We start from the raw sequence: 19287 nt of genomic DNA, 5'->3' as shown, positions 1-19287 counted from the left end.
CAACAGTGCGTTCTTAGGTGCAATGCTTCCTTTCTTTTCCAAGTTTGAGCGTGGGCATGTGCACATATGCATTCCTGCGTCTTTGCTTTAAAGGCGTGTCACAATTACAGCATTATGTGTGTGTGTGTGAGAGGGCAGGGGAATTATTCCCCATAAACTACCTCCAGGATTTTTTACGGCCTCTTTATTTATTGCTGCTCAGCTGAAAACATGACATAATCAGGATAGCAGATAACATTTTCTATCTGCTGATAAAGTTATCTCAAAGTGGTTTTCTATGGCATGAATTGAAGCACGTTTGCTCGGAAATGCAATACAACAAGTGCTACTGAAAGAAAAAAAAGGCCCATTCAGACGATGTTTCCATTACCAGGATTGTGAAGGCGTACTTGCACGCACGCATCCAGGGTTGCTATACTACCTCTTTAAATATAAATACGTGATCAAAGTTGCAGCAGCCTACACAATTACAATGCTGAGCTGCACCTGCCAGGGCATAAAAGCCACTGATGAGGTTGTTGTGGCTACTTTATTATGTACTCTGATTAGAGGCGGAGGCTAATGCTACTTCAGACGAGCACTGAAGAGAGAGGTGAGAGATATGCTAAGCGTCCCCTGGCGATGATGTCACTGAGGACATGTCAGTGACACCAGGCAGGAACAATGACATGTTGATCTCAGGAGCTTTAGAGTCTGACCTGACACTTGACTGGTGCAAGAGGGTTCAGACAGGACAGATACTTCTACGAGATATCCGAAAACACACACACACACGCACACGATCGTTAGCATGCCAGAGCGTACAGCACACAAGTATGCATAAATCTTATCTTTCTGCCTGCCCTGGCCCTCACCCTTTAGGGCTTCCTGTTTTTCTGAAGGGGCCCCGAGTGATTCCAACTCTCTGCTGCAGTTGTCGGGAGTCATGTGAGGCTGGTGGGTCTGATGGGAAAGACACTTTGACGAGTATCAACAGGGGAGAAGAAGAGGGGTGATAAGTGGAAGATCATTAGTTGGCCTGAGCCGGAGCCAAATCGAATTAGATGACGCACACCACAAGATCGTAACGCAGGCCAAAATCAGTAAGGACACTGGGATCAAATTAGAAGCTAAATCCCCGTGTATCATTTAGCGACAATAATTTCTTCAACACGTCAGCTCTGTGGGCTACTTGTTTCACTTCCAACCCTGCCATAGAGAGCCGGCGCTCAGTTCAGAGGGAGAGAGCAATGAGTCAGATCCTCTGCTCCAATTATATCTGCATCCTGCAGTCTGCTCTTTAAAACGCACACGCACACATCGTCGCATAAGACAAAAAGCACACCCAGGCAGAAAGACACACTTTGAAATCCACACTGCACGCATAGCTGCCAAGAAATGCATGTAGCAGTCAGAAAATAACAGACTGCCAAACAGAATCACACACACACACACACGGACACGGACACACTTGAGCAGGAGCTTGTTGACCATCACACAGCCAAGGGACTGCGAAGAAGGGGGGGGGGGGAGTCGAGCTCACAGAGGTTGCTTTGAAGTTTCTATTCAGGTCTTTGTCCCATTCAGGGTGCTGGCAGTAGACATCTCTACTAGGGCTCCGGCTCCTCCCATCGTCACACTGTCCCCTCACACACAGACACTCAAAAAAGAAAAGAAGGCACGTCCGCAGGTCCTGTCCATCACACGGGCCTTAATTAGAGTGGATTCGAATGCACCCTTTTGTACCCCTGCTCGCTCTCTTCTCTTTCTTTAACCCCCACTTTCACTCATTTCACTCTCTTTCACCAGCTCCCACCCTCGCTCCCCCCCCTCTCCCATCCCTCCCTCTCTAACCCTTTTTCACTTTTGTTGCCTTCCTTTTCTTGGCAGGGAGTGAGGCACCTCTCCAGACATTTTTTTCCTGCGCCTTGAGCCCCCTTCTTCTCTCCCTCCCACCCCATCCCACCCCAATTCCGAGTCTGGAAGCTGAGTGTGACCTAATGTTTGACAGACAAGTAGCCTCGGAGAAAAGACTCATCTATCAGAGGCTGGTAATTCTATTAGAATAGACAGAACACCCCCACAGGCCAGCATTTGGCATATTCTCTCCATCAGTTTAGCTCTTTTCTAAACCCTCCGGGCCACAGGCCTACAAAATGCAGCTTACGCTAACAAATAATCACAGTGAGTTAATAACATATGCGTGTGTGCGTGTCTGTGTGTGTGTTTGTGAGCACATGTCTTCACTTTCTACCCGTTTTTTCAATGGGAATTGTCTAGTTCTTTGATATGAAGCATCAAAGGACAATTTCCCTTTTCAAATTCTAATCTCATCCGAGAGGCTAAAAAGGTATAATGCAGGGAACTGCGGCAAGTTAAGATAGGAGGATCACAACCAGGCACTAATCAGGATTGCTATCGAGATTCCTGGATGTTTATATGTCGACAAAGATGGTTACATGAAATATCTATTGTCTTGGGTGGTTATCAAGCCTAATTACTACTATGAGAGAAGAGAAGAGAAGAGAAGAGAAGAGAAGAGAAGAGAAGAGAAGAGAAGAGAAGAGAAGAGAAGAGAAGAGAAGAGAAGAGAAGAGAAGAGAAGAGAAGAGGGTTTTACTTGCGTCTCATACTGGGATGGTAATATGTGGAGGACATGTTTTAAGCAGATTGTTATTTGTGTGTAATCAGTGCTTTTCTGTCAGTCGTGATGGCTGAGACGAGTAAAGGAGAGGAGGTAGATTGAAGCAAGCATAAGAAGAGAAGGGAGGAAGACGTCTGGACAGCAATCAAGCATACCACAAACAGGAAATGTAAGTCTGCGGATAGCCCAGCTGTTGTGATTGGCCTCTCTGCCGCTACAGTTAAATCAAAGCAGCAGGAAAAGCTTATACAACAACCTTCAAGTGTCAGCCTCTGAAAATAGCCTGTTAACATTAGCTGAGTTTTCCCACCGTTTAAAATGGCTCAGTGTTTGGAGTGGATCAGTGTTGTTTGTGTTTATGCCCTTACGTTTCCTTTGGTGGAGACTTTACAGTACGTGACATGGACGAGAAACATGTGCCACTAAGTGCTCGGGTGTGCGCGGGCGTCTCTGTGTGTGAGGATGCATTGTCTCTGCGGTTAATGACTGTTCGATATTGATTGCAGCTGGAACGTCCCAGTCACATGTTCCTCGTCCTCTCCAGATAATGAGGGTTAACCACTTGACCCCGTGCATGCCAAAGGGGCTCGGCTCATACCTGGACGCGCAGCCCCGGCTCAAGCCACCTCTCCCACAGCACTTACCAAGGCCACGGGCCTCTGGTCTCCGGGCTGGGCCTGTAGATCACAGTCGTGTCATGGAGCCACGACTAAAGGGAAATGTGCCAGACTTCATTAAGGGCAGATTAAAAGCGAGAGGAGGGCGTTTTAACCGTGATTTACTTCCCCTGTGAGGTTGCTGGACGAATTACGAGCCCGCAGCGGCTTCATCCTGGAACCATGATGTCATACTTTCAGTGTTTGCTAAGTGTAAATATCAGATTGGGAAGCAACTATGTGCTCGACAGCAGGGTTCATCTTGGATTCAGAGAGAAGAAAACAAAAGCGACGGCAAATGTCTCTCCGTTCTCCCATTTACGAGCTGTAAGAAATGACGACACAATGAATTTCATATAAATCTGTGAACGTTTCAGAACCAAAGAATCGCTTCAGTTTGAAAAAGGGAGAATTTACAGTGTTCCTGCTTTATATGACAATATAGTATTCATAGCAAGAACGGTAGCAGGATTTGGGGAGTGTAATGTTAAGCTGACTGCCAGTCAGTCTCTAAAACTACTGAATGTGTTGCCTTGCAGGTTCATATAGACATTCATGGCCCACAGAGGAGGAATGGCAATCACCTGACATTTCTTTTAACACCAGCAGGAGCATCTTTAAGGAAAAAGTCTTCACTGCAATTGGATATACTGCAATAATATCTGCTGCGCGCTCGTGTTCCCTAAAGCGGGATAGAAATACTCTAGTAATCCTTTCACGTGTGTCTGTGCCAATATCCAGTCAAAATTTCAATTAATCCAGTACTTTGGGTTACAACGTAATAACTGCTAAAGTGGTGACGTTCTTAATCAGCCTCAGCTGAACTTTGCAACACTAAAAGTGAGAGGGTGAATAAGCAGGACACCTACTTGGTATCTGCCTGGTCATTATAAGCGTGTCAGCGTGGTAGTAGGTGTTTTGAACTGTGAATTGACCGCATTCTGACACATTTGACCAATTAAATATTAAATGAATAAAAGCATGATTACAGTGCTGTGCACAAGTGTTGAGCTACCCCTGATTTCTTTATATTCTGCTTCCAAGGAGCCAGACTTTCCTGTAATATTTTAAAAAGTGGTCTTGAGCCACAGTTCTCCAGGCTTTGTGAAGGTCATTCCAAGGTTTTCTTTGGACATTGACTGCTTTTTAACTCATTTTCAGTCCAGTCCTTGTACCTGACAACTTTCCGAGGAAGCTTCTGTTTGTTTGTCTGTTTGTTAAGCCGCTCAACACTGACCTGATCTATAAATCATTCAAGCTCTTAAAGCAAAAAGGCACTTAACGTGTGGGCTGAACCAGTGTTGTGTCTGCACATAAACAGACAAACATAAACCAATTTTAAATTGTATCTTTAGACACTTTATTACCGGAAGCTTCTTGCAAAAACACATAATTAGTTTAACTGAATCTATGAAAAACAGTTTGACCGACATAAAACTGTATTTTTGCATCAACAAGGTGATTCTTAAAGAGCTATTAGATGACAAGTTGTTATATTGTTACATGGTGTTTAGCATGGCCTTAAAATTTTTGAGGGAACTAGACAAAAAAACGACAACAACCCTACAGCAGACGAGCAATATCTGTACTACTGTTGACTGAAGCCTCATCGGAAAGAGTCTCAGTAGAAGGGTAGGTGTCATTTAGGCATTCTTAAGGAAGAGGAAGGGGCTGAGGTTTGCTAAATTACTTAAGAACTGAACTGAAAATCAGATGTAACAGGTTGTGGGAGGTCGAAAGAGAGGTACAACAGCGAGTATCATCTGATATTGATCACAAACACACTAGAAAAGCAGTAAAAACATACCTGGATAACAAGCTGATAAACAGCTGCGCTGAAATAAATAATGTGAGGTTACACATTACTACCAATCAGCGATGAAAAAACCCCTTAGACATGGGCATTCTCCATTTTGAAGTGTGTGTGCGTGAGCTGCTGTGATATGAAAGTACATTCAGGCTATTTATGGAAGCACTAATCACAGCCACCTATACACATTAACACAATGACCTCATTCCTTGAAAATGCCAGTATCTCATAGGTAGCTGTAGGAAGGGTGAAAAACACTCAAATGGGTTCTCTATGATGTGAGTGAATATGAAAGCTAAGCTCAATACACTCCTTGTTGCACAGAGGAGTTTTTGTTTATGTAAAGGCATGTGGACAGTCAGTCATGTTTCACATATTGTAGTGAATATAACATTTTTTTTTCTTTTGAAATCTACATATACTATTGTAAAAGATTAATTTTGATCATTCCTAGGACAAATCTATGGATAATGTTTTGCTGGGCTAACAAACCTCTACATCACTATTCTCACGAACTGCTGGCACCATGTGTGGCAGTCCACAAAGTTGTACACAGGTGGCATCTGTCCATGACCCTCTGATTGGTAAAGCATCAGGCATCCAAGATGGCAACTCTGTGGCAACTGCTGCTGTTGAGGATGCGCACACATTAACTGCACAAATATAAATTTACTCAGACAATTAGGGTGTATAATCACTGGAAGCCTGTGTTATTGTCTCACAGAGATTTATGAGCTGTCAACACGCCACAGGATGTAATAAAAAAAATAATTTCAGAAACCATAAGACGTGTCTTTACATGTCTGCTTTATTTCCTTTCCAATTAGACTCAGTCTTCCCCCCCCCCCCCCCCCCCCCCACCTGTAGTCTGAGAATCGATTTCATCACAGCCATTAGGGGGCAGCATTGATTGAATAAATGCAAGGAAATGAAGGGGAACTCTTCTCTCCTTTCTCCCTCAAACACACACACATATGCGCGCACAAAGGGGGCACAGACATGGACATGATCAATTATGTGTCAAGCATTTCTTCCTCAGTGAATGAATGGCCCAGTGACTATAGGCTACCGACCGTCTATTGTCTATTGACACTGGAGACTAAGTTCTCATGCAGTTCATTATCCCAAAAGAGGACGACTAGAAAGAGATCCAAAGAGACCATTAATCATCATTCCCTTCAGAGAAGAAAAAGAAGGGGGCCAAAAGAACAGATACTGTAATCCTGTGTATATAGAATAAAACCAATATATTTACAGCGGCACAGCTAGAAATAGCAGAAATAACAGACTAGTCGTAGGGAAAATGTTACAAATGCAATCCTTCATAACCAAAATGATAAATGTGGCGCTCCAGGCGAATTTCTTGATGGACCAATTAGTAATTAGTTATCTACTGGGAACAACAAGCCCTGGACTTAAAGGGGCCAAAGTTTTGCTCTTGTAAGCACTTTCACACACACACACACACACACACACACACACACACACACACACACACACACACACACACACACACACACACACACACACACACACACTGGTGCACTCGTTTTCCTCACCGAAGCTTTCAGTATGACGAATAACTCCAACGTCCATTTCAATTTGGGTCGATGGCTCGGGCCGAGGTGGAGATGTGGGGTCAACCCAATAACACCCCCGCCCCCCTCACCAATTCTCGCTCCCTCCTTCTACCTACCATCTACCCATCCACGTCCCTTAAATGCCTTCGCTTCCTGCTTCCAAGTTCGGACAGAGCGCTGTGATTGGCCGCTGCTGGCACAGTGGGCTGTTCCTCATGCGCTCTGTTCAGCTCGGGTTACAGTTGAGCTCGGGCTGCCGCACACACCGGAGTGCACAGTGTTACAGACGGTCAGAAAAAAAAAACAACATACCGGCGTGGAAATGTTGGTGAGCTGATTTAGGAGCCACGTCGAGAAGCAGGGGAGCAGGTCTAATCTTACCTCGGCACTTTTTTGTGTGTGTTTCATGAAGCAATAAACTAGCGGGGAGACCGGACTGTATTTTTACGCACCGGCCACGCAGCATGCCCGAGTTGGACTAGAAGCGACCCTGCCGGAGCGCAACACGCACGCGTAACGCCACTGAGAGCCAGGAGGAATATTTACAATAGAAACTCAATTCCTTTTTTTTTTTTGGGGGGGGGGAGGAAGAATAGCAAAAGAAGGGGGGCGGAGGAGTGAAAGATAACACTGGAATGAAGTGGACCTCGGGATTCCTGGCGTGCTGCGGAGTTGTGACTGATGGATGAATGTGGTCATCTGTAGGCTATAAACGGCGACAGGTACACGCACCACCGAGGGCAGCTCTGACAAAGACGCGGCGCGGCGCTCCACCGACAGCCGCATCGCCAGATTTTGGCAAAACTGCGCGATTGGTCAGATCCGCTCCACGCATAGGGATCGCTGAGTTTTGTCCACAGAGTGAAAGAAAAGGTCGTGTTTTTTCTTTCTACTGCCTCAGCCACAGGTCAACCAGGACACTCGGTGGGCTGCTGCTGCTGCTTTCCTCCAAATCCTATCAAGAACCGGGGCTCCTTCGCACGGCAGTTCAGTTAAGGACACGGGGTCTGGAGCAGATCTAAAGAAGTCGGACACAAGGACATGTATCTGATATCGACCTCACATGCTCCCGACTGATCGTAGCTCACCTTCCCACCGGGCGAACCGCAGATAAAGGTTGCCAAGCGCACCGTCCGTAGCTCTAGAGTTCTCGGCTCACCCGTCTTGTGCATTTATCAGAATGGCGGGACTCGGTTGTTGGAAGTATTACCTCTGGATCTTTACAATAATGTGCAGGTCGGCGTTACCCTCGGCTAAGTCGCTGGAGACTATAATCTGGAGCTCGCAGAATCCCAAGTAAGTCTTGCATTTTCATTTGGACGAGGGTTTCAAACTCTATGGGTGTGTGTGAGTGTGTGTGCGCGCTCAATGGAGGGCTAACATTTATGGAAAAGTTGCCATTGTGTACACGTTGGGTTAAATGTTCTGTTAAATGTGGCAATTATCTTAAAAAGAACACAATTTATTTAGTTCTAATTGTCCTCTCTGCGCCGCAGAGTGTGGCGTTGACGTCTTTCCCAGTGGGGAATTTCCCAACACTGAAGAAACACCGTTAAGTACATGCTTATACAATGTACAACGGGCCCAGCTTAAATCACACATTAAGATGGGTAATTATAGCAATTTTATTCGCAATATTGCACCCACCGTTTTATTTTCCAACTAAATCACGGCTATTCTAGGGCTGTGAGAAGTTCATCCACTCATAATTGGTGCAAAGAATAAAGGTGAAAAAGTCAAGTAAACCACGCCAAGTGTGTTCAGCTATAGCGCAGGATATTTTTTCCTCCCAACAGGCGTACGAGGGCCACACTCCGTCCAAAGTGGCCAAGTTTGAATTTAGTTTCTCCCCACAAAAATGCATAACAAGATGGTTCCAGATATCAGGTGAGCAAATGATTGAAAATAATTGTATTTTTCTTAATTACCCTGGCTTGGATCCAGCGCAATTTCTTCCCATGAAATCAAGGACACGTTTTTCAAAAGTCAGCAGCTGAAGCCAGACACTTTCTTTAAAAATCCATATTATTCCCATCCAAACAAGTAAAGTGAGCCCAGACTACTGATAATAGATTACGCTCTGGTAACAATTATCACCCACTTAGACTTGACTCCCACATTTACATCATGTTGGAAAGCATTCATAAAGGGGGGGGAAATAAACTAAAAGAGAAAAAGAGAGAGAGAGAGAAAGATCTGTGTGGTTGGAGCTGACCTTCATTCGAGCTCACAGCACTGGGGGGAAATGGAGAGTAGCTCGACCAGCCTATAACTGTAAGTTACTCATTGAAGTGAATCCATGATTTATCCCCCAAATGTCAAATGTCATAGAGGCTCGTTGTGCAGTCAGTGGGTATGAATATTGCTGCCATGTTCATTGAAGTGTGTGTCTCTGAGTGTGTGTGTGTGGCCCGGTCCTAATGGCAAGACTACGGCCCATCAGCTTTTATTTGGCTGCAGAAGTAGTGGAACAATGAGCGTCATCAGACAAAGATACACACACACACACACACATGCAAAAATCCACACTTTTTAGTTAAGAGTAAAAAAAAAAAAATAGAGGGAGACATTTATTGATTGATGATGTCACCTGAAGGGAATGTCTTAGAAGGTTACCATGCTGGGATTTTAGGGACTGGAAGATCGTTTCTCCATCTGTTTCTCCACTCTGCTCCTTGTAAAATCCCCACGAACGGCTGAATATTTCATAAAGTTCACAGTGGAACAATAATGCACTCTGCAAAGTGTTCTCTCAAGCTAATTATCCCGCTGCTCTGCCTTTTGGAAAACAATAGACAATTATCTTGCTGTGTGCAGGCTTTACAATAACAAAAAAAGAGAGAGAGACAAACCTGTTTTTGCTCTGAAATGTATCAGTCAGCAGCACTCGCTGATAGGCAATAAAAGAAACAGAGATGGGGTGGGTGTGCTTGCGCAGGAATCAGCATCAGTCTTCACTGTTTGTTCCTCTAAACTCCATCTCTCGGTATTGGCCTATATTACTCTATAGCGATAACAGTGGAAGAAGCCTATAGAAATGTACAGTACACTATCTGGTGACTTATCGAGATTTACGATGTCTTACTTCCTGTTCCTGCTTTTGGGAGCGCTGCTGCCTCAGCTAATAAATTAATCTGGCCCTCTGCTTGCACAGTGTACTACATACACACAAAAACTATAACAATACCAGTGCCTCCCCACAGGCCATTAGTTATGAGGCAAAGTCTAGGAAACCAGCAGGTTTGGGCCGCTACGGTGTGTGTGTTTGTGCAGGTTTATGTGCATTCCTGCTGCTATGGATTTTCATGTGAGGAGGCCATCACTCCCGCCTCCTGTATTATCAATAACTGGGGGTTTGCTTAATTGATTTCCTCCCAGCGTGCTTGAACAGGCAGCATACATCATCACGGTAGCACTGTCTTGTGAGAAAAATAACAAGAGGAAACATGCTTGAGTTTTAGTTCTCTCTTCTTCTTTTTTTGTGCTGCAGGATGCATCATACCTTTTTGATATTTAATTTGGGGCCGGATGAGTGAAGTGGCAAAGTAGGGGTGTCGGTGGGAGGGGAGGGGGGGGGGGGTGATGAAGGAGCAGCCGTGCAGAAAAAGAAGAAGAAGGCTGAGATGTGTCAGCGTCCCCCCGGCCGGTAAAGCACAGTCTAACATTTGATCAGAGCAAATCGGATTAGTTCTCATTTAGCTGAGTGGGATTACGCCACGAAATGTCACTTTGTTATGACTGATCACGTCCCATCGCCTTGGCTGAAGCTAGCGCCGCTATGTACAGGCGTGCTACATACATGGACACACACACACACTGACACTCACACTGTGCTGAGGTACACTGCAGTGATGCCAATTTAATGATGATCTGACAAGGTTGCTGTGAGCAGTTCCTGCACGTCCTCCAGCCCTCCTCGGCTAATATTTACCTCATGACCTGTAACTACCACAGCCTGTTTGCAGCAGCTCAGGAGACAAACAAGGTGGTGAGAGAGGGGTAAGAGAAAGAAAAGGAGAGGAGGAGAGATGGAAAACACAGTTGCACACCTCTAAAAACATGCAGCGAGGAAGCGGCCACAGGCTGGGCAACAGTCTGCTGCACTGCTTTTGAACTCTTTGCATTTTTTGGTGAGGCTTGGAAAGACTTTGCATGAATTATTTTTTATTTTTTGGCCTCTGTGTCAAAGCCCACAAAGGGACGCAAAATAGCAGAAGAAAGGGGGGTAAAAACGAAAAGAGCGTTCGCGTTTGATAAAAAGTAAAGTCTCCTGATTCGAGCCTGTGAGTCTCTACTTTACTCGACTTACTTTGCTGTCCCTTTACCTCAGCTGTCTGGCTCAGAGTTTAACAGTTGACTGGTTTGCTTTATATCACGCTTGCGTGGTTAAATGGTTCAGTGGGCTTGTAATTAAGCTAAACTTTATTACCACTGGGACATTTAGCAAATATGTTTAATTTTTCCCAAAACAAAAAAAGGGAATTTTTGTGGCTTTTTTTTTTTATTGCAAAGCGCTTTGAGATGATGAGGCAGCAATTTTATTGGTTCACTACATTTCCATCACAGCATAATTTAATTTAACTGCTGCTGGTTTTGTTTTCATGTTTAGTGTTTTACAATAAGCTAATTAGGCAGATTTTTTTTCTTTCTTTCTTTCTTTTTTCTTTGCATGAGGTAATGAGAAGAATACAATGTCTTCCTTATCTTGGAAGTGCCTCTTACAAAAGCAATCATTTCAATGGGTTTGTTCTCAGACACTGACTCATCTGCCACTTTCACCTGCTCAGCTATGCCGACTTTCAGGAGGAAGTGAAACAAAACAAACTGAAACGGCACAACTTGAAAACTGCCGAAACCTGTTGAGCGAGAGCCGGATGCAGCCTCAGACGAGAATCAGGATTTGGTTTGGAGTCCAGCGAGCGCTCCCCTCTCCTGCTCCGTGCAGCCGCGGTCACTGTCGGGAGGGTCAGAGGCCTGTTTTTGTTTCTTCCCTGCCTCACACCCCGCCGCTTGCCCCCGTTACCCCTTCGCGATACGTACCTTTTCCCTCTCTCTCTTTGCCTCCCACAGTCTCCCCCTTTCTCCACCCTTTAGACTCTGATCATGTTTCCCTCTGATAGAGATCTCATTACACACAGAGAGGACTTAGAGCCTGAGCCCCACTCAGAGAGAACGAGAGAGGGCCAACCAATAAGAAATACCTCTGGATAGCAACTGGCCCACAGTGCTGTAAAGGGTCCCTGTGTCTCGCTGTAAGGACAGCTGCGTTTGCTTTTATGTGTCTGTGTGTGTGTGTGCGCGCACACGCGTGCTTCTGTGTCGACACGACTGTTGTTTCAGCGGTGTGTGTGGGTAATGGCAGATTCTTCATTTGGTTATCTACACAAGGCACCTGGGCTCGGGAAAGAGGGCTGCAGGGCGTTTAGGTTATTTCAGCGAAGAAGAAGAAGTAGAAGAAGAAGAAGAAAAAGAGGAAAACAATGCAGCTTTTTCATCATGGTTTTGCTCCAGATGGACTCACTTTATCCACTGGTGGTTTTGGCTGCCACATCACTGAAAGCTGATCATTCTGTTTTGCTGTGTTATTGATGCATTCATTTCTTTATATTCAAGCAGTGGTGCACACGAAACCAAAGCTTTTGTTCCCCGAGTTTGGGAAAAGTAGCATTTGCTACTAATTTGTTTGGATTTTTTCTTTCTTTCTTTCTTCCTCCGTCTTTTTGTTCTATGTGTGTGTGTGTTTGTGTGTGTGTGTGTGTGTGTGTGTGTGTGTGTGTGTGTGTGTGTGTGTGTGTGTGTGTGTGTGTGTGTGTGTGTGTGTGTTTTTCCAACTGGTCATCGTGACCCACAGTTCCAGTTGGTTTTCTTTCAAGACATATTACAGGGACAGCAGCTGAAAGCAGTGAATCATTTGGCAAGAGTGGACAATGCCTGGAAGGATTAGTCAATTAGCAGAACAAGAACATAAACAGCAGTGACTGGACACAATCAACAGCAACTTTACTGACGTCGAGAATCTAAATCCGCAGGCAACGTGTCATATCACAATATTACCATATGTACTTCTATTTAAATATATATACAGCTACACAAACAGGCAAAAATCCAAATCAAGTGTATTGACTTTTTTTTGTTTATGTGGGGAGTTGCAGCTCAGGATTGTAACCTGACACTAGTAGAAATATTGCACACACATCAACTAACAGAAACGGCACAGAAAAAATCAGCAAAATGCACACATTGCACACATATTGCCTAATTCCTGCCCCCCACCACCAATTAATTAAATTAATTTTTCATACAAGAAAAGCTGGTTAGGATTTAGCATTTTTAACACTTTTTGTTTTGGAGTGTTTGTGTGAAATAAGACATCTAATATACTTATGCTTGGGGGGGGATGACAGATAGGAACTTGTTACCAAAGCCCTGGGGTAAAAACTGTTTTTACATTTGGGGAATTTTCATATAGGTGTGACAGTTGCTAGTGAGTCAGAGTTGTGAGTCACTGATAACAATGACAAATGCAGCAAAGTGCATTATGCAACAAAAAATTCTTCACTGGGATAAACACCACATTCATTTAAATGGGTCATGATAGCTGAGTGGTTAGGGCGTGCACCACATGGGTGCAAATTCAGCCGAGCAGCACCGCAACTGGCTTGCCTCCTTTGCTGGGAGTCGCTCCCCTGCTCTCTGTCCCGTATTTCCTGCCTTGTCTTCTTTTGCTTGTACCCAATAAAGGATCCTACCTCCTAAAAGGAAAAAATAGGGTGTATAGATGCTTATTTAAAGAGTAATTGTAAGTTCAGTTGAGTATAAAATAAACTTCCAATCAGTCTGAGTCTTGTTTATTTTTCCTCTTGAGCTCGTGGAAGTGAAGGAGTGCTTAAGAGTGCACGTCCGTGCGCCATTGTTCTTTGTCCAGCCACAGCGGAGCATTAAGGAAGTGTTAGGAGCGTGCCAGTGTGCCCCTGTGAAAGTGTCGAGGGCCGGGTGGTGGATGAGTGTAGAGTGGCTGAACAGTGGCTGCCTTACAGGCTGTTAGCGACCCAGCTTCATTAGACGGAGGCCTGGCTGGCAGCGACCAGGAAGTTCCCATCAGCTCCGGCTCTGCCAAGCAGAGGCACAGACGACGGTGCTGGAAGGCTTCCCTTAAGAGTCCTACTTGTCGCCTCGCCTGTGCTTTTAGCTGATTCGAGAAGAAAAATGGGAAGGGATGCAGAGTTACAGGAAACGAAGAGAGAGGGAGAGAGAGAGAGAAAAAAGTTGAATGGGCAAAGTCTGCCTTTTGTTTTCCAGCTAAGTTCTTTTAAATAAGAGCAGTTGAATATAAGGGGATTAAACAGAAGAGGAAAGGAAGCTAATGTAGAGCGTCGAAATGCAGCCCCGGGCTCAACCGCACATCCTTTGAGTCCAGCATAGAGATCCTAGATTACTTCCATGTGTCAGTGCAAGGAGGAAAGAAGGGGAGAAAAGAAGAAAGGAGGACGGGGAGAGAGAAGTTGAGCAATTGAAAAGCAAGCAGACTCGGGCTGGTGGAGATCAGCGGCAGTATTGGACAGTGGAACGGATCTGTGTGACAGCCATCTCTAAAACCATTACCCCCACGGCTCCGACTCGGGGAACTCGTAACCTCCTCCTCCAGACTGACCTCACAGACTTAACTCTTTCTCATAGAACCCCTCTGTGCTGAGGAGGCAGACCTCATCGGATGCCATTCCCTAACAGTGGGCAGGCAACCTCAACAGCCAGCTGCACCGCACATTCTTTAAGACGTCAGGGGCTGTCACCGGCATACAGGCGACGAGGGATCTGTTTCCCCCTCCGAGTTTGTGGCACACTAAAGACCTTTGTAGGATTGGTTTGCATTTACTGTGCCAGGAGGTGACGGAGCCCAGCGACTAATCGCAAAAATGTGTGGGACAGGGGAGGAAGTGCGTGTTTATTAACAAATAAAATTGGTGAAAACACTGAGGTGGGAATATAAATTGCGATGTAGGGTTATACGGTTTCTCGCCTTTTTTAAAAAAACTCCAAAACAAAAATACAAATGAAAATTGTAGCATTTTTACAAGTTTCAACTTAATTAATCAAACGATAGATTTGGTTGGACAAAAGTTTTTCTGGAACTTTCAACACTAAAAAATGTGTATTATTGACAAAAAATGCTTTTACTCTGCAAGTCGAGTAACAGTTTACGTCCTCAGTTTTTTCTTGCAGAAAATGAAGGCAAGTAATCTTTTGCATGCTCCAAAAAAGAATAATAAAATAAAGTGTATCACATTTAGATGTTTCTTATGGCTGCCGACGAGCTTCTCAATTTACGTTTGACATCTTAATTGGAACCAAAAATGAGCCGTGCTTTGTAAAAGATCATATTTTTACAAGAAGAGCCTGGATGAAGCATGACCACGCCACAACCGGCTCGGAACATATCATTAATGATCATCACGGAGCTCTTTGTTCACTGTTACGAGTACACTAATGGAGTGACAGGGTAATTGAATCGAGTGGTAGGATAATAGAATGATAGAATGATAAAGTAATGGAATAGTGTGGTAGCGGCCTCCTTTTCCCAAGGGATACCCCCCGTAAGTGTGTCAGCGTGGCAGATGGGCGGTCTGTAACAACCCCCTTACCCATGTTAATTATAAAGCATCATAATCCATCTATGGCATACAGAGGCAGGACATGGAGACTATTAGGGCGAGCGTGGAAATGGCACAGTGTATAATCCTTGGGACTTTTCCTCTATTAGGCTCCCCGGGCATCGAGCAGAAAACCCCCCACTCATTTCTCCGGTAATCTAGTTTGAGCAGTGCCTCTCTTGCTCGTCGTCTCTTTCTGCATCTCTGCGTTTGCGTGTCCCAAATTTTCAGCTGTTAACTGGAAGTTTGATTTATCTTTGGGGTTTTTTTTTTCTCTTCCCTACTTCATTTTTTTCCCACCATGCCCACAGGCAAGACAGACAGCCCCCAAAAAGCATTTGAAATAGTGTGTGTATATGTGTGTGTGTATGCCTCCGTTAACCCATTCTGCCAAGTCTTGGCTCAGTCTTTTCTAAGCAAACTCCCAGCAGGGACCTGGTCCCCCTTGTGCTGGTGAGAGGAGTTGGAAGAAAAGGCCTGTGGGACTCCTGCTGCTCCCAGGCCCGGCCCCGGCCCCTCTGCCCGGGAAAAGCCCGGGCCTGGGATTTGGTGTGCGCCGGGGCTCTGTGTGGCAGCTGTGAGTGACGCTTCAATCGCCTCTCCCCGGGATGCCCCAGCGCAACCCTGCATTCCCTTTCACACCTCGGAAACGGGGGGGAAAAAAGACAATTACACACATATTCAGCAACCTCCCTTCCCAGTCTGTCTGCAATCCTGCATCATTGATGTACGGCCTATGAAAACACATTTGCAAAGTTTCTTGTGTTTTGCAAATAAGTCTGCCTTCTAAACAACTTGCAAATTAGCTTAGTTGTCCGGACAGCCCTTCTTCAATTTCATTATGCATTTGAAGCTGCTCTTGTTTATTTAATTTTTTCCAATTTGTCGTCTCTCGTAAACACCATAGCTCTGCTATTTCCTCTGAATTTCCCTTGATATTTAGAAAACATAAGTAATGGAAAAAGATTGGAGCCTTAAAGTGGAGTTAATGCTATCATGTATGGGTTGTCAGTAAATTGAGTTTGTCTCTGGGCTATTGGAGCAGGGACTGGTGAGCCAGCGGGATTTAAGTCTCTTAATTGAATTATTTTGATTGCTGACTTGATTGATGGAGTCAAATGTGTAGCGTTTCCATGACTTTTTTTGTCTGACTAATTCTTCTTCCAACAGAGCCATACCAGACAGATACAATAGGAACCTGTAATCAATCACAACTGCAGCCCCGAGCATTTTGTCTGGAGAGAAATGTGCCTGCCATCAGGTCCGAGTTCCACAAGCCATCCAGACAACGTAAAACCAACAATGACATCAGATAGTAAAGCACTCTAAAGTCTAATCTTCCCATAATGCCATGCTAAACCCCACAGAGACCCACGGCGGGGAGAAAGGCTTTTTTTTTTTAATGCCTCAGTGCTGCTCCTCCTCCTCCCATGGCCTCTAGCTCTGTGTGCATGTGTGTGTGCATGTGTGTGTGTGTGCCCATGCATGTTGGGAAGCGAAAAAGAATTCAGGAGTGAATGGAGATGTCACTGTCAGACTCTGGCCTCCACATGAATCTGCTCCAGAATGACCATATTGGCAGCTTATCCGTATCTGTGTGTGTGCGTGTGTGTGTGTGTGTGAGCCCGTCGGGGGTCCGTCATTTCCCCTCCATGCCGAGTTCTTACGGCCCTGATTGGAGCCCGGCAGGATGCAGGTCTATATTTCATCCCATTCATATGAGGGAGGCCGTTTCATCTCGCACACACATGTTTCCCATTACACGTGTGTTTATTCTCCCCCATGATGTGCTCAGCCGTGGAAGTCCCTCATCATCTCTCCGATATTGGAAATCGGAGTTAGGGTCTGCTAAAGCAAACACAATATTCCAAAACCTCTCAGCTTCCCTTTATGAACTGTTCGGAGAACACGACCGTCGGCGTTGCGTCGGCTCCATTTAACGAGTTACTCTGGCGGTTTTGCCCCTCGAGGCTCCGTAGCACGAGATTTCACACTGCGATTTTAACCGGCTAATCTTAATGTGTGGCGCTCCATCCGCTGTTCTGCTGTCTCATCTTCCATTTTCCCCTTCGCCCTGAAAAGTTTGACTACTTTTAGCTATTCCTCTCATCTGTCTCAAGTCCCCCCCCCCCCCCCCCCCCCAGCTGTGAAACATGACAGCCCAAACATCCATCACATCACTCCTCTCTTCTCCTCTGCTGTCTCGGAGATGAAAGCTTTTTCTCTTTCAGACAAACCTCTGCGAGTCCTTTTCTTCGCGCCGAGCTCAGGCCCTGTGTTGCTGCTTTTAGGAGCTCTGTTTGCTGCGTTTTCTGATTTATTTATACACTCCTGATTGTAGCGCCTCATGCATGTCAAGAATCTCAAAGTCTGAACCTTGCCATGTGCATTATGCGGGCTGAGTCAAATTCTTATTTGAAATATACATGAATGCATGAATATATTTATCGCCGAGAAGCCCCCGTGCATCCGGGAGAGTCTCATTTCCTGTAGTGGCCCTGCTTTGGAATGGAGTGGCGTGATCTTTGAAGGCGCCCCACATGCGGCCACCGAATAAGAGCGCCTGGTGCACCTCTCGCACAATGGACGGGGGTAGAGGGAAGGGAAATGATTTGGCTTCTCTTTTGGTGGGGCCGGAGCAGTCGCTTCAAAGCGGTGTGCCTGGCTGAGGCTTTAACCGGCCATCTCTCTGCATTAGATGTGCGTCCTGTGACGAGCCTTTGAAGGGTGGGAGCAGCTCTGGCTGGGAGATTGCGATTGCATTGCACAGGTGTTGGAGGGGGTTCGGCCTCTCAAAAAGAGACTTGCAAGTCAGTGGCTTCAATGGGATTGCGCTGCTCCACTCAGCCTTGCTTTAGTAGGCTGGAGTAAAATGTGTCGAGCCCAAGGGCCTGCAATGTGACGAGGCAACAGCTGCCGTGTCACGTTTGGATGTACACACACGCACATACAGGGGAAGGTAGTATGGATGTGCGTGCGTGCCAACTCAGGAGTCAGCTGTGGTTGGCTCGCCCAGATTAAGGTTTGAGTGTGCGTTACAGATGGCAGTAATAATGATCAGATAGCCCTTGTAATGGAGACGGCCCAGTTTGTAATGGCTTCCTAAAACAACACATGGAGCATCTTTACGAGGCCACAATCCGACCGGTTATCACAGAGCAAACTGCGCGAATGAGAACAGCGTCATGTCAAACAAGCTATTTATTAGCAGATGCATCACACACACAAGCATACATTTCATTTTAATACCGACAGCCTGCATCTTTGCCCGCGCGCTCCGCTTGTTAAAGGCGAGTGTTATCAGAGGAGACACAGACTCCCGCTGCACCAGTTAGGCCGTCCTCCCCTTTTTACATTCGCTGTTAATGAGCCTAATGATGTGTGTCTCCGCGATTGCATCAGTCAATATGCCGTTCAATACGGGTTTTAGAAAACCCACTGACAACTTAAGCATGTCCGCCTGGATAAGATCTCCCATCCAAGGCAAAGAAGAAAGAGGAACCAATTTGTCTTGGATTTGATGGGACATGTGTAGCTGTCTTTTACAATCATGAGCCCGAGATTGTAAGCGAGAGAATAGGCTTGTCACTCAAATTCTCCGATAAGAAGCTTCTTTTAAGAAATGGAAGGCAGCTGTGTATTAAAAGCACCGCGTCCTAGTTATTACAGTTCATCGTTGCTCTCTTCTACAGAGATCTGTTGTGCGCTGGAGATAGCTCTCAGTCTTTCTGTTGTGCTTCCTGTTTGATTTCAGTGCAGGTTTAGTTTCACTGTTTCAGAAGGTTTTGGGTTTTTTTACATTTTATTTCTGTTTATGTCAGGAGGTGTTTAGTATATAAGAGACCAGGGACATTTAGTTTTATGCTTTGTCGGAGAGTTGCCTCAAGGAGTTTTAACAATCTCAGCGTAGTGATTACAGATGTTTCTTTTTCTGCTCTGCTGCACTTATTTTTAGCCGGGCTTAGTTAGT

At 45.4% G+C, this 19287-nt stretch overlaps 1 protein-coding gene across 1 annotated transcript in view; it reads left to right on the top strand.

Moving 5' to 3' along the window:
• The first annotated feature begins 6901 nt into the window (after positions 1–6901).
• Positions 6902–19287, top strand: part of efnb1 (ephrin-B1) — a 58787-nt gene continuing 46401 nt past the window's right edge. Inside the window, exon 1 of the mRNA XM_080900275.1 lies at positions 6902–7965. Coding sequence (XP_080756401.1) covers positions 7850–7965 — 116 coding nt within the window. The 5' untranslated portion in view covers positions 6902–7849. The remainder of the gene's footprint in view (positions 7966–19287) is intronic.

Source organism: Rhamphochromis sp. 'chilingali' (assembly GCF_963969265.1).
Source record: "Rhamphochromis sp. 'chilingali' genome assembly, chromosome: 13".
NCBI classification, from domain to species: Eukaryota; Metazoa; Chordata; class Actinopteri; order Cichliformes; family Cichlidae; genus Rhamphochromis; species Rhamphochromis sp. 'chilingali'.
The sequence above is the reverse complement of the archived record's forward strand: the minus strand, read 5'-3'. Positions and strand labels throughout refer to the sequence as shown.